A 16,268-nucleotide genomic window follows, 5' to 3' on the forward strand; every position below is an offset into this window, starting at 1 on the left:
ATTTTTCTATCTTCATTGGTGATTACTATCCACCTAGGTATCTTTGAAATTAAAAAAATTACCTTATAGGCACTTATTATTTTTTAATACAATTATGAATGCAACTGGGCTTATAGCTAGGAGTGGTTTCAATTTCCAAATTGAAAAAAAGATAAAGAATAAGGAAATGTGCTTTAATGTAAAACATTGTTTTAGTGGAGAATGAAATGCATCATGTTGGGTTGAAAAAATACCCAAGTATTAAATGATTTATAGTAGATATTTGACCAAAATGTGTGGAAGCAGGAGGAAGATCACATTGGAAGACAGAACACAGCTTCATACTATGAAAGCAGATAAAATTTCATAGAGGACGTGGCATTTCAAATAAGTTTTGTTGAAAAAAAAAAAAAAAGTTTGAGAGGCAGGAAAGGGAAAAAGGGCATTTCAGGAAGAAGCCCAGAGGAGAGAAGGGATCGGCATGCCTGGAGAGTATACAGAAGGGAGTATCAGAAGATAAGAAGGAAACGAAGAGAGATGGACAATAGAGGTGCAGTGATGAAGGATCTTCCATTAGGTTCTCAGAGCTGTTGTAACAAATTACCACAAACTTGGTGACTTGAAACAACAGAAATGTATTTATCTGACAGTTCCAGAGTCCAGAACTCCAAGTTCAAGGTGTTGGGAGAGTTCAAGGTCTGAGGGAGAATCCATTCCATGCTTCTTTCCTAGCTTGTAGTTGCCAGCAGTCCTTGATATTCCTTGGCTTATAGATTCATCACTCCAACCTCTACTTCTCTCTTCACATTGCCTTCTCCTCTGTGTGTCTCAGTATTCCCTTCTGTGTCTTATAAGGAAAAGTGTCATTGGATTCCCTGAGTGTAGGATAATCTTATCTTGAGATCCTTGATTATATCTACAAAGATCCTCTTTCCAAATAAGATCACGTTCACAGGTTCTGGGAGGATACATCTTTTGGAGGGTTATCATTCAATCCACTACATGTCTTTGACAGGAACCTAATCCTATAAATAAAAGTTAATAGGCAAGGCTGTGCCATGATTCCACTTAAGTGGAAGATGACACTAGTAGAAAATGGACAAATGATGAAGACTTGACTTATGTCAAGTGGGTTTGGAGAAGAGAGGCTGGATTCAAAAAGAAATTTCTGAGGTAAGTATACCTCAGATTAAGTGTGTAAGATGGGGAAGAATGAGAGTGATCATGGGAATGATAAATTTGGGATGTCTGCTAGACATATAGGAGCAAATGCTTTGTAGCAGTTGGAAATGTGGGTTTGGGATTTAGGAGGGAGCTTGGTGGTTAACTATTAAATCAGTGGCCCCCAATAAACTACACTTGTGAGTATTCACATTCCTGTCACTCCTCTGACTCTGCACTTGGCTATTTGATTGGGGTTGGGCAATGGAACATTACCAAGTATGATGCAAGTTTGATAAGCCCTTGAACAGAAGGACAGTGTGGCAGTAGCACTTTTTATATGAAAGAGAAAGTAACTTTCATTATTATGCTAATATAATTTATCCTGTGTGGCATATACGCATCCACACAGTTACTTTCTAAATTTATTATTCTCTTGTGAGTTACTGTGGGTTAAAAATGTACTGGACTAAGGTGAAATCACTACTAGGATAGGGCATAACAACTTAAACATAGGTACATGTTGAGATTTTACACAAATAGAATGGGGAAAGAAGGTGCTTACAAAATTTAAAACCAGGAAAGCACCTGCAGTGGTTAATTTTGTGTGTCAACTTGAACAGGGATCAGAGTACCCAGATTAGGGGCACCTGGGTGGCTCAGTTGGTTAAGCATCTGACTTCAGCTCAGGTCATGATCTCATGGTTCGTGGGTTCGAGCCTCGTGTCGGGCTCTGTGCTGACCGCTAGCTCAGAGCCTGGAGTCTGTCTTCAGATTCTGTGTCTCCCTCTCTCTCTGACCCTCCTTTGCTCATGCCGTCTCTATCTCTCTCTCAAAAATAAATAAAACATTAAAGAAATTTAAAAAAAAAAGAGTACCCAGGTTAAACGTTTTTGGGTGTTGGTGAAGTTATTTCTAGATGAGATTAGCAACTGGAGGACTGAGTAGATTGCTTTCTCTAGTGTGCTTGGGCACCATCCATTCATTCCTTTGAAGGCCTGAATAGAACAAAAGGTGGGAAGAAGGGAATTCAACCCTTTTTTCCTGCCTTACTGCTTGAGATGGAACATCTCATCTCATCTTCACCTGCCCTTGGATTGGGATTTACATTATTCACTCCCCTTGTTCTCAGGTCTTTAGACATGGACTGAATTACATCACTGGCTTTCCTGGATTTCTGGTTTACAGACAGCACATCATGGGACTCTGCCCCCATAATCATGTGAACCATTCCTTCATAATGAACCTCTCTCTCTCTCTCTCTCTCTCTCTTTCTCTGGATGGATAGATGGATGGATATGGATATATTATTTTTTGGTTTTATTGGTTCTGTTTCTCTAGAAAATCCCATATAATATAGCTCCTTGGGTTTTAGATTTGACATAGAACATGACCAATTTCTGATGTTAAATTCTTATAAGGATAAATATAAATATCTCTGTGGAACTTACAGTTTAGAGACTATTAATCTTTTTGGAATTGGAACAACACCCTTCTTTTGTTTGATCCTGTGAACCTCTATCTCCTAAGATGATAATACGCCAATTTTAATTTTTTTGAGCTGAGTGTTTCATTTTTGAAATTGCTTCAACCTATCTGATGATGCCTATTGATCACACAGTGAAAGTCTATTTTAGAAGATGGAATGATCAGGAGACAAACTTAGGGAACAGAAGTTCATTGGATCAAGAGATTGGTTTCGAGCTGTGGGGTGTTGGTAAGGGTGGGATGGAACCAGGAGCACATCAGAGGTTATGCTTAGCAGATGACTGGAGGACTTACATGTCTACTCTAGATCTCAATTTCCACATGTGGAAAATGAAAGTGGAATATTAGATGATCTCTACAGTTCCACCTAATGCTAAAATGTAACAGCTCCCTTTGGAATAACAAAAGGGATCTTAAATGTAAGCCAGTGCTTTGACCAAAAGAGTGACCTATAAATGCTAATTGACAATGGCAGTGATAACGTAATGCATCCTTGGATCAAAATGGAAAACCTTGTTCTTGAAAACTACAAATAGGAAGGCCCCTTTGTATTTTTCATTCTCCAATGAGAGGCTACTTGGTCAATATTTACAGCTTGTTAGAAAGAGAAGGGGTGGCTAGAGAGAGAATCAACAGAGCTTCTTCCTTGAGCTGATTGACTTATCATTACAATATCGTACCTTTTCAGGGTTAGTGCCCTTCAGGGTTCTGTCAACTGCAAATGTTGTTTGTAGAACCTATTATAGACAGTTTTGATAGAATTAGGAGAATTACACAGAGAAGAGGACAGAATTACAGAAAATTTTTTGGAGCTGTAGCATCCATTATTTGATAAAGGGACTTCTTCAAGGTTCCATACTGGGCCAAATATCTTCTATTTGTCTTCCCATAGCTTATACTTATCCTTCTTTGTTCCTGCTACTCTCTGCCTAGAAAGGATGACCTATATGGATTATATCAACAAGCTCCAGCACCCTCTAGCTTGTAGTTGTGTCTGGTCATGCTAGGAGGGAGGGAAAATGAGTTCAAGGTATTTGAGGTCAACTTGAGCTGTTGATGTCCTTTAACAAGCTGTCACTTCTCAGAAGGTAGTTTTTACTATATAAGCCCTCTGTCCTTTTGGGTCCTGGTGACCTTCCTCTTCCTTCTCCCATTAGGTCTGGGGGTGGTGACTTCTCTTTTGCTGCAAGTCCCAAGTTTATTCACTATCCAATGGTTTGCCTATATTCTACCTTGGTAATCAGCCTCCTTATAAACTAACCCTCCAGAAATTACTTTGAGTGTGCTCTGTTTTTCTCTTGGGACCATGACTAATACACATACCATTCTACACATTGAGACTGAAAAGGAAATGGCTGTTGGGGCCACATCAACACACATCATGCACCCTTTTTTGCAGCCCTCTGGACTACCTTACGAGTATTCTTAGTCACCTTCTTTGCTTCCTTCCTCAACCATTGACTCCTTCCTTGACCTTATAAATCAAGCAGGGAATAAGTCTACAGCCAATTCAAAACCAAGCCTGATATGCTCAATTAACTTTCCCAGTCTTCCCAGTATTCTTCTCTACTCCCACTCCTCTTGGTGCTGTAGATCCACTCTGCTTGGATCTCATGGTAGATCATGGTAGAAGTTTTGTCTTAGTCTTCTTTTGTCCCCAGAACTTGGAATATGATAAATGCTAAACAACTGCTTTTATAATGAAAACACAGAAGATAGAATTAAGGAGGTGACTGTTTATTAAACCTTCTATTTCCAGACAGTCCAGGACTGGTCTACTTCTCTCCCTTCTTTGAGAATGCTCAGTGCTTTTCTTACTTTCTTGCACAACACTGCTGCTGTATTATGACCAGTAATGTATTGGTAAATGGTTTTTGTTGTTGTTTTGTAACAGTTTTATTGAGATACAATTCACATGCCATATAATTCACCTATTTAAAGTTTACAATTCAGTGGACTTTAGTATGTTCACAGAATTGTGTAATGAATTTCACAGTTAATTTTAGAACATTATTTTCATTAGCTCAAAAAGAAATTCATCTGTTTCTTCTCTATCTTTTCATCCCTCACTTCCTGGCAACCACTAATCTACTTTCTATCTCTTTGGATTTGCTTATTGTGGACATTTCATATAATGTCCATACACATACAATATGTGGTCCTTTGTGAGTTGCTTCTTTTACTTTGCTTAATATTTTTAAGGTTCATCTAAGTTGTAGTATATCGGGACATGTGTACTTCCTTATTATGGCTAAATAATATTCCATTTTATGGGTATAACACATTTTATTTATCTATTCATCAGTTGATGGACAAAATTTGTTTCCACTGAATGTTGGTAAATGTTTAACAACTAGGAAAAAAAACTCCTGATGTGTAGCACTTGATTTCCATCATATTAAATATGCCCATCATGGCTGATTGCAAGCTATATAATGTCACCAAACGTGGAGTTGGAAAGAGATACTAACATAAGGTCTTGTGAGCCTCTGTAAGCCAGCTCCAGCATACCACTTTGACCATCTTTACTTATATTTCATTCAAGTTACCAGAGATGGGATCACATGCAGTGAGGTTTCCATACACTATTACTTTAGGATAATAACAATAATAATATAAAAGTAATGCAACAGCTAACATTTTTTCTCTGTATCAGGCTCAGTGCTAATCATTTTCTAAAATTTAATTCTTGATCACCACTATTTCCTTAGCAACCTGCATCTCCAAACTACCAATATTTTCTGCTTGATTCACTGTCTCCTTAAATACTTCAAATGCATCGCATCTCACAACTCATGCACTTGCTTCCTCTACCTGGTACATTCTTTCCCCCAGATATCAACATAGCTCCTTGCCTCATTTCCACCAGATCTGTGCTCAGGTGTCCCCTCCTCAGAAAGGTCTTTCCACTACCTCATCCCTTTATCTAATCCTTTGCCAAGTTTTGTTTTTCTTCACAGCACTTGTCACCATTGTTCTCTTGTTCTGTACATTTATTTTCTTGTTTATTGGCAATCTCCACACCATAATGTCAGCTCCACAAAGGCAGGATCTTTGTTTTGTTTACAGTTACATTTTAAATGCCAAGGCCATGTTCTTAATCATGCTGACTAAGCTGGGAAGTTTGGAATTTGTACACAAGGGCCTCTCTTCCCCCATGTGCTCCTCCTGGTGCTATCAGAGGAATGTTAGAGAACATTCTGCCCTAGTCCCTGCATCTCTGTTACTAGTCCAAATTCTGGCATAGACGGGACTCAGCTGACACAGGTAGAAGACAATCTAGTGATGTGGCTAAGAGTGTGCCTCCTCTGGAGCCAAACTAAATGGATTTGCATCCCAATTCTGGTACTCACTAACTGTGCACCTTGAGTTTAATACCCAATTTCTCAGTTTCTCCATCTTTAAAATGGGAGAAGAATCCCCACCTCATAAGTCTGTTGTGAGGATTAAATTAATCTTTTAATTTAATGTGATCGGGAGGCCTGGGTGGCTCAGTCAGTTAAGTGTCCGACTTCAACTCAGGTCATGATCTCACAGTTGTGAGTTTGAGCCCTACATCAGGCTCTGCACTGACACTTTGGAACCTGCTTGGGATTCTCTCTCTCCCTCCCTCTCTGCCCTCCCTCGCTTGTGCTCCCCCTCTCAAAAATAAACATTAAAAATAATAAAATAAAGTGGTCAATGAAGGGACACCTGGCTGGCTCAGTAGGTAGAGCATGTTAATCTCAGGGTCATAAGTTCAAGCCCCATGTTGGGTGTGGAGCCTACTTAAGAAAAAAATAATAAAGTGATCAATACATAGCAAGTGCTTGATACACCTTGTCTGCTTAGCTCTGAGGACATCTTTTGGCAGTAATCTTTACTTACTGTGTAAGTCACCTGTATAAACCTGCCATGTGGAAAACTGTAAAAGTCACTTCTTAGCTCTTTATTCTATTACTGTAATCACTAGCACTCAGTAAAAGCACATATAGATTGTCCTGCTGTCACAGGGAACTGGATAGTTCCTAGCCTGCTTTTGCTTCTCACAAAAGAGGAGACCCTTGGGATCAAGAAAGTGTAATCAATCAGCCTGCTGTTTTTTCCTGGGAAATCACCTGTATTTAACCACTAGGTTTAACAAAGCCCCAAGGGAAACTTGATGTTATTCTTAGTCTAACTAGCAGAGGCAAGCTGTATCTGGAGCTTCCCTAGGCCTGTAGAAAGGAAAGCTTCCCACAGAAGAGAAATCCTTGCCCCCAAGACCTAGGATGTTGGGAGGAAAGGAAGCATTGGTGGCTTTGCCAGATTGAGTGGAGAAAGAAGGAAGAGACGGTAGGTCATTCATGAAAAGAAGAGAAACCACCCAGTGTGCAGGACTGGCTTCAAAGGAGGCCCCCTGAGGCCCTGAAGCTCACCTTGCTATATGCCCCTGCTAGGCAGGGTCCCCCTAATCCAAGGAGCTGTGTTTTACACCCTTCCTGTATGTACCCTTCCCCACTTCCTCAGGTCCATGAATTTGGTTAAAGTCATAAGTTAGATGGGAAACTTCATTTGCTAATTTCAGGGAAATCCAGTTCCATTAATATTTACTGAACGCCCACAGGGATCTGGGCAGTATTAATGGGCAGTCCCAGGAATCCTAGGAACCAACAATCTACAGTCGCATCCCAGAAAAATAATCCTCCCTGTTTCTGAGCACCCTCATTTCTTCAGAGTCAGCTTCTGGGTCTGATCCCTGCAAAACACCAACACTTTCCCTGTACTTGGGCTCCCAGTGGGCTCCCCTGGGGCCTCCTGGAAACGCTGGAGGATTAAGGGGTGGGGATTTGGGAGGGCTGGGGAGGTAAGGAAGGGAGAAGGGGGGAAGGAACGAGGTGCGTTTCCCCCTTTAATCGTGTTTCGATCAAGAGTCGGGCCGTGTTCCCAGGCGCCGATTCCGGCGGTCCAGAGACTCTAACAGGAACCGCCTGGCATCCTGGGTGGTGGACTTTGGCTGGTCCGGGCGCCGGAGCCTCCCTCCTCCCCCCTCCTTCCCTCCCTCCGGGCTCTGTGCCTCACTCAGGGGCGTGTCCTGCCCTACCTCCCTTTCACAGTGGTCCACTTATCCGGTTACAGCGGCAGCGGCAGCGGCAGCAGCCTGAGCACGAACAGCGATACCTCCGGGTTTCCAGACGGGAACTGTGGCCACGGCAACAGCCCAGTGGGGGCACCTGTGTGGAGCAGGAGTAGCAGGACGAGGGGGTGGGGTTCTTGCCAGCCACTCTCTGAGCCCGAAGGAAGGGGCACCTCCCAGCTGAGATTCCAGTGCTCCGCAGAATCTCTCAGCGAGCTGGCGATACTAGTGGGGATAGACATGTGCTGGACCAGCTAGAGGGCTGGGGTAGGTAAACATTAGGTCTAAGCGTAGAGTGGCAGCAAAGCTGTGCCTGAGACCATGACGGCCTCCCACCTGGACTTTGGGGAAGTGGAAACTTTCCTGGACAGACACCCAGAGTTATTTGAAGATTACTTGATGCGGAAGGGGAAGCAGGAGATGGTGGAGAAGTGGCTGCAGAGACACAGTGAGAGTCAGGGGGCTGTAGGCCAGAGGCCCGCAGTGACCAGCACCAGCAGCTTGGCTCACAGTGGTGGCAGACGCAGCGGCAGTGTTGGTGGTGGCACTGGACCAAATAGCTCTGCCAACAGCCAGCCCCCAGGTGGTGGGGACTGTGGTGGGGTTCCCCTGAGTCCCAGCTGGGCCAGTGGCAGCGGGGGCGATGGGAGCCTGCAGCGGAGAGCTTCTCAGAAAGAGCTAAGGAAGAGTTTTGCTCGCTCCAAGGCCATCCACGTGAACAGGACCTACGATGAACAGGTGACCTCCCGGGCCCAGGAGCCCCTGAGCAGTGTGCGGCGGAGGGCGCTTCTCCGGAAGGCCAGCTCCCTGCCCCCCACCACGGCCCACATTCTCAGTGCCCTGCTGGAATCCAGGGTGAATCTGCCTCAGTACCCCCCTACAGCCATGGACTACAAGTGCCACCTCAAAAAGCATAATGAGCGTCAGTTCTTCCTGGAACTGGTCAAGGATATCTCCAATGACCTTGACCTTACCAGCCTGAGCTACAAGATCCTCATCTTTGTCTGTCTCATGGTGGACGCTGACCGCTGCTCTCTATTCCTGGTGGAAGGGGCAGCTGCTGGCAAGAAGAGCTTGGTCTCCAAATTCTTTGACGTGCATGCAGGAACCCCACTGCTGCCCTGCAGCAGCACAGAGAACTCAAACGAGGTACAGGTCCCCTGGGGCAAAGGCATTATTGGCTATGTCGGGGAGCATGGAGAAACGGTCAACATTCCTGATGCCTACCAGGTAGGACTTTGCCTTGTCCCCCTTCCAGAGCTCCACTGGCGTGGAAGCTAAGGCTTTGTTACCCCTTGGCGTCTAGGAACACATTAATTTAGACTCTTCACGATATTAATCTTGCTACTTAAATTCCTTCTGAGTTACTACACCATCTTTGATAGAATGGTCTTTCCCTGACCTGTGGTGGCTTGTAAACAGTTCATGTATCACAAGGACTACATTTTGCACTCAATAATATCACATGTTTCTCTGTTAAGATTCCTTGTCCTTAAGAATATCAGTGTATGGTTTTAGAATGCATTTGTGAGGTGCCAGGAAAAAAAATGTCTACTCCAGAATAGTAGTGTTAGTCTGAAGAAAATGGCATGTTGGTGTCTCTGATGCCTTTTGAGGCTGTAATAAATTTCATTCTCTTTCAGGGTTGGACAGGGAACAAAGTACTGAACTACTTTCACATCCCTTTATCTAGCTTAAAGTTGCATGCATTTCAAGGTAGGGAGGAAGAGGAAGAGAGGAGGAAAATCAGGGGAAGAATGGGCCTCTGACTCATTTGTGGCTTTTTAATTGTTTCTGTTACTGAGTTTAGGGAGGCTGGACAAAACAGAGGGATTATTTATCTTTGGGTATGAATATAGCATTATCTGCAGCCAGCTTTTGACACGACTGAGCAAGTAGGCTTTTAGTTTTTGAAGCAAACAAACAAAAATTGATAATTTTTTAGCAACTCCAAAGGCAATCAGCAGTGTAAACATGCTAGTATCAAGTGGAATAGGAAACCCAACATGCTATTGTCTGGCATTTCTAGCCTTTCATTTTCATAGTGACTTGAACTTGCTATTAGGTGCCAGATCTGAAAGCCAGTCAGTTCTAATTCATTCAGTATCTATTCAGTGAATGTGATAAACTGGCTATGCTTTCTATGCGACTTCCTCAGTGTTCGTAAGAATTGAAAGTTCTTAGCCTTGGTTTTGAAAGTCTTGTGGTCATCTGATGAGCACATCTTCCAGTGTCTAATAGAGCCACCTGTTTCTCTAGAGTTTGGTTGCTGTTGATCAGAATAGCAAAAGTGGTGGGAGGGACACGGAGGGTAAAACTTTTTCTAGTTTGTCTGAAAGTTAACCATTTTACATAGAAAATTTACTAGCTTGAACTAAAACCGAATTTCACATTTTTTGTGTGGTGTCTGTCACTATAACACTTTCATAGTAAGGGATGCCTGTCAAAATAACCATTTTCATTTACATTTTGTTATTGACTAGGTGCGTTATTTATTATATCCTCCTTGAAGGGACAGTCTTAGGTCAAGCAACCAATGAATGAACTTTCACAAGTGTCTATTTCTCTATAATCTTGGAAAGCCATAGGAAGAAATCAAAACATTTAACAATTTGTATGTTAAAGATTCTGTAAAAAGTTGGACAATCACAGTCTTTTTCTTTCCCATTTCTTCCACATTCTTCTTGTGAGCTTGGGCTAAAAAATATCCCTTCCTAGTTGGATGACACTTGATAGAGTTTGGAATTGCAGTCTGTTCTCTTCATTGCCTTTACTCTTCTTATTCTTCCCCAGTTGATATTTTCCCATTTCTATAGCTTTTATTTCTTACTCTCTTTCAACTCTCAGCTTGTATTTAATACTGCTCACATAACTGCCTTTTCTTCAGGAGCAGAATTCCAGCTTCCTCAGTAGTTTACTAGCCTTCATGCTGCCTAGAATTGTGGCTAGAGGTGTTGTCAGAGTTACAGAAAATCAGATTTTCAGCAGCTGATATTTCTTCTGGGCCCTACTTTTGCTCTGAAGGTGGAGTATAAAGCAAAGTTGCCTTTGATATGTGGAAGCTGACAGTGGGAAAGGAGAGTACCCAGGGTGGTAGTGATGGCTGTAGAGGACCAGGTTGTTGGGAGGACTTCAGAGGAAATGTAGGGGAGGGTGTTATATAGGCTGAGTTGGAGATCTGGGTTATGCCTGGTCTTCATTTCATCCTGGACAGAAAGTTTCTCTTTTCTGTCACCATCGGCTTCTACTATATATTTCTATATTTTTAACCTGGTGTGTTTTTTTCACTTTTTATGCCACTTCAGAAAAACTACATTTTTTTCTTTATTATGATACACTACAGTCACCGTTAGTGACCTTGGGAGGTCTTTTTTTTTTTAATGTTTATTTATTTTGAGGGAGAGAGGGAGAAAGGGGCAGAGAGAGAGAGACAGAGACAGAGACAGAGACAGAGAGTAAGGGAGGGAAAACCCTAGGCAGGCTCCACACTGTCAGCATGGAGCTGGATACCAGGCTTGATCTCACAACTGGGAGATCATCTGATCATCTGAGCCAAAATCAAAAGTTGGACACTCAACCAACTGAACCATCCAGGTGCCCCTTTGGGAGAATCTCTTAATCTCTGAGTCTCAATTTTCTTACCTGCAAAATGGAATAATAACATGTATGTGACAAAGATAAAATAATTGTTTGGAAAATAAAATGAATATTGCATTACAGCCCCTCAAAGAGTACCTGCCACATTGCAATTTCTCAGGAAAATGTTAACAATTTATGATGATAATGATAACATGAGTCCACTAGAATTCTTTTTCTTTATCTCATTTTCAGTTGTTTTTATCTGGGACTGAGATGTGGACTCAGCACATTTTGACCACTCTACTCTTTCCCTGAGCCTTGTTCCATTCTTAAATTAAGTATTTTAGAATCATCTTTACATTCAAGGAATGTTGAAATATCTACCCTTCTACCCTCTACTTACCATTTCTTTAAATGTGATTGATTATATGTGACTGACCCTATCCCATCCCTATCAAGGGTGTTATACTTTGTGGCTTTAAGGAACTTAGGCAATATAAATTTTTTTATGGAGTTGTATTAATGTTGTCTCCTTCCTACATTTTATCAGTTTCCCCCATCCTTTCCATTTCTGACTTATAGATTTCTATTAATGAAAACTGACAACCTTTCAAATGCATGTTCTTTTATCATGATGTTGTAATTCTGATAATATATAAACATTCTGAAGTTTCATTGTAAAAATATAACCATTCCCTCTGATATTTTATTACCTATTATGTTTTTAAGGTGTTTCTTGCTCAGATTCAACTCATGTTCTTCTACTTCAGTAGGTAAACATTTTATTGTACAGTTTCAAAATTTAATCATTTGAAAATTAGACTGATTATCCTCTTGGGTTCAGAATATGGGTGAGAGAAAGGCATTAAAGATACTAATGGAATTATGATAGTATAACATTCTGGAGCCAAGAATAGACTAATGAAATACTAATGTTGAATAAAAGTTTTGACAGCAACAAAACAAAACAAAACAAAAAACCCTCCTTAGTTTATTTCATTATTTTCAATTACTTCTTCAATTAGTCCTAAAAGACAGACTTGGGACACCTGGGTGGCTCAGTTGGTTGAACATCTGACTCTGGATTTGGGCTCAGGTCATGATTTCATGGTTTGTGAGATTCAGACCTGCATTGGGCTCCATGCTGACAGTGTGGAGCCTGCTTGGGATTCTCTTTCTCCCTCTTTCTCTCTGCCCCTCTCTGCCCCGTCTCTCTCTCAAAAAATAAATAAACATTAAAAAAAAACAGACTTGAAATTAGAAGAAAATTGCAAGTGGAAAAAAATTCATTTTAGGTAGCCAGTATGGATCATAGTGACTGCAATTTACTTTTTTTCCCCCCTGACAGTTATAAGTTATTAAACAGCCCACTTTAATATAGTAATGAGAAAGTTGCCCTCAAGAGGTTGAAAATAAGAGCACTCAAGTAACAGGTGTTCTTTTTGAGATTGTTCTAAGCATTCAGAATATAGCACTTTAAACATTAATAAAAAGTGTGAGATGATATTTTTGTTGGTGTTGATAATGATGATACATACAGGTGTTTGATGGGCTTTGGGTCTGAAAAGCAGCCGGGATGTTTTGTTAGGTGAACTGGGGGGAGGAAAGGGGATGACGCAGAAGGGTTACAGGTGTGCCAGGCTTTCAGAAAACCTGATCTGTTTACACAACAGATTCACTTATTCATTAGTTCCAGCAAACATGCACTAAGCGCGCATTATACCTAAAGCCTGGATGGGGGGACTGCGAGTGTAGAGATCAGAGAACATGTTCTTTGCCCTCCAAATGCTTATAGTTGAGGGGCATATACTATACACAAACAAATAAATACCAAGCACTATACTTAATACATGTTACAAACTAAATGACTAGTCTCAGAGGAGAATGGATTCACATTATGATTGGGCTCATAATGGAAGACTTCATGGAGGAGGTGCCATTCAAGCTGACAAAAAGGTTAGATTTCACCATTGGAGATGATTGTGGGTTTGGGGGGAGTGATCCAGGTGTAGCAAAATGGTGTCAGCAGAGACACAGTAATGAGCAAGCACAAAATGTGTACAGAGGACAGTGAGTGGTTTACTTTGGACAAAATATTGTCCATGCTGTAGAATGAATATGCAAAAGTAACATGAGGGCAAAAGAGGAAAAAACCTTGAATGCCTGACTAAAGATTTGAATTTCATTAACAGTCAGTTGGTCAGTGACTAACAGTTACAGGGAGCCCTTAAAAACATTTTAGTAGGATTAGAGTGGTGTTTTGGGTAACCTGGTGTCAGCGGCTGAATGGATTGGAGGAGGCTCAAAGCTGTGGGGCGCCTGGGTGGCTCAATCCGTTAAGCATCTGACTCTTAATTTTGGCTTAGGTCTTGATCTTGCAGTTTGTGGGATTGAGCCCTGCTGCGGTATCAGCACAGAGCCTGCTTGGGATTCTTTTTCTCCCTCTCTTTTTGCCCCTCCCCTGCTTTTGCTCTCTCTAGGAAAAAAGTAATAACAATTAGGAGTCTATTATGATGGTCTCATAGAGCCATGATGAACAACTGAACTAAAGCAGGAACAGTGGGAATGGGCAGCAGGGGACGGATGGAAGATGCTCTGTAGGTGTGGATTTGGGCTAGGAGGGAGGGAGGTTAATAACAACCTGGGTTATGATATGGAGAAGCTTAATGCTGTTATCAGCAACAGATGAAGAAGCTTGCTGAGTAAAGATTCTAAGTAGAGCCAGCTACGTAATTTGTAGAGTATGGTGCAAAGTAGTAAAGCAGGAGCCTTGTTGGAGATGGAGAAGTTAATCTTCTCTTCCCAAGGGTTTGCTGCTTTATCCCACAGCAGATATCCAACCCCCTAGTTGGATATCTCCATGCTGAGAAACCCTGTACCTGGATTGGGGGTAGGTAAGAGGTCTTCACTGAGTTGCTTGTCTACTCGGTCATAATGCTGCCAGTGCTGGGTGCAGACGACCACAGCCTTGCTCCTCCCTATGACAGCATGGGGCATGCACCTGACCTTCCCCATACTCCCAACCAGACCCCAACCAGGCTGATGTAGGGTGTGGCAGACGTAGGATGTGGGCTCCTCACTCAACTAATGTGACCTGGTTGTAGCCGCTGGTCTCAAGGGAGGGGCGACTAGGTGGGAGGCTGGGCAAGGCCCAGGACACACACAGCATGGATGTATGACCAAGCACCAGTTCTGGGAAGGCAATGGGAGGGAAGACTGAGTGTGAGACAAGGCTCCAAGGTCTGAGCTGTTATGCTACTGTTCCATTGGACTTCAGTTAGCACAAATTCAAAGGTAAAGACTAAGAGTTTCATACAGCACAGCATTAAACCTGAAGCAGGGACCCCTATGCAACTGCCCCAGTCACATGTCCCTAAAACTGGCCCCGAGTCTGAGTCGTTTTGAGTATTAGGTGGAGAAGTTGAATTTTATTTCAGCTAGTGTCTACTGCTTCCTTTCAGCTCCATCCTAATTAAATTATGTGCCATTTTCAATGCCTGGATTGTGCTTTTCTATTTCTGTGCTTTTCATCCTTTCTGCCAGGACTACTCTTTCTCCATATTTTCTCATTCAAATCTTGCTCTGCTTTCTCCTAATGTAAGAAGGGAGAGCTGATTGCTTATCCTTGAAGAGAAGAGATGGAAAACGAACAAATAAAAATTATACATAAAGTTCTATTTAAAAATGCATTCTACTATACAGGTGTATTTATTGTATATATATAAAATGATATATATAATGAATTTTTAAAATTCACTTTCATTAAATTTCATTTTAGAATAATCACTGAAATAACTACATTTAAATATGTTTGGCTTCAGAAAGGATTAATTTCATGTATCTAGAAAACTCAGTGAGGAATATGCTTTCTTCTCTGAGCCAGTGCTGACAGACATGGGTCTATGGTCCTGTGATTGAATTGCTGAGATTTGCTTTAAAGGCAGATGTTGATCCCACCCCAACACTAGTCTTAAGACACGAGTCTTAAAAGGAGTTTTATGAATTCTTATTTCAGCCGTGCACAGAGTGTTTTAAAAATTCCCCTAAGCCCACAAACATGTTCACTAGCCCAGAACCAGAATTGATTTTGCTCTTGAAGCAGGAAACATTTGCTTTTTCAGCCCCTCTTCCTGACAGACACATGATCATGATAAACACAGTGACAAATTACATTTGCTGCTCTGTACATGAGGATAGATTACAGAGAAGTACAGCTCCTACAGAATCATGGGGAGGTAATTTAAGGTTAACTTAATTTTTTCCCAACCCATAAGCTAAATGTTTACTAATCTGACCAATTTATTTTGGTTCCTGAGGTTTGGGTCACCTGTTTATTTACAAGCCTGGCTTAATTTGGAAGTTAGTGTTTCACATTTAGTATAGTGTTGAAAAGTCATATGAGCTTTCCTCCGAAATAGCTTTGAGCTGTTTTACAGGAAAGTCAACAAGATCCTTGACGTCCACTACTTGCTACTTTAGTAACTTATTTTAAGGGTGGTGTTTTGCAGTATAACCGCATTCTTTTGGAAGTGGAATTTGAATCATAAAAGAACCTCTTTAGTCATAAGAGAGTGGATTGGGCTTCTAATATTTTAGGAGAAACTTTGGTTCCTGGACATTTATAGGCATTCAGGCTAAATTTATTCTTATTTATTTTTGGGATTAAAATAGTAAAGAAGGTTTCCTGGTACTAAAACATGTTTAGTTTCTATACTTTCAATGGTTTTTTATTAATTGGTTGGTTTCAATGACTGAACAGTATGGTTTTATACATTAATGATAAATTCTATTTCCTATCATAAAATATAGTTTTAGGCTGTTGCAAATTTTGCACAAGAAATCTTGTTATCTAAATGAAAAAATGAGGAACCTTTGATAGCTTGTTAAGGGTGTAAAATTTTTAAGAATTTAAACATAATGAGGGGTGCCTGGGTGGCTCAGTTCCTTAAGCAGCCGACTTCGGCCC

The 16,268-nt window shown here is 41.4% G+C and overlaps 1 protein-coding gene across 1 annotated transcript in view; it reads left to right on the top strand.

The window, feature by feature from the left end:
- Window positions 1-8,044: 8,044 nt before the first annotated feature.
- The window catches only part of LOC120224241 (dual 3',5'-cyclic-AMP and -GMP phosphodiesterase 11A), a 217,510-nt gene continuing 209,286 nt past the window's right edge, over window positions 8,045-16,268 (top strand). Inside the window, exon 1 of the mRNA XM_039222485.1 lies at window positions 8,045-8,953. Coding sequence (XP_039078416.1) covers window positions 8,045-8,953 — 909 coding nt within the window. The remainder of the gene's footprint in view (window positions 8,954-16,268) is intronic.

The sequence above is a fragment of the Hyaena hyaena genome, unplaced genomic scaffold, assembly GCF_003009895.1.
Source record: "Hyaena hyaena isolate Hyena2069 unplaced genomic scaffold, ASM300989v1 scaffold_1137, whole genome shotgun sequence".
NCBI lineage: Eukaryota > Metazoa > Chordata > Mammalia > Carnivora > Hyaenidae > Hyaena > Hyaena hyaena.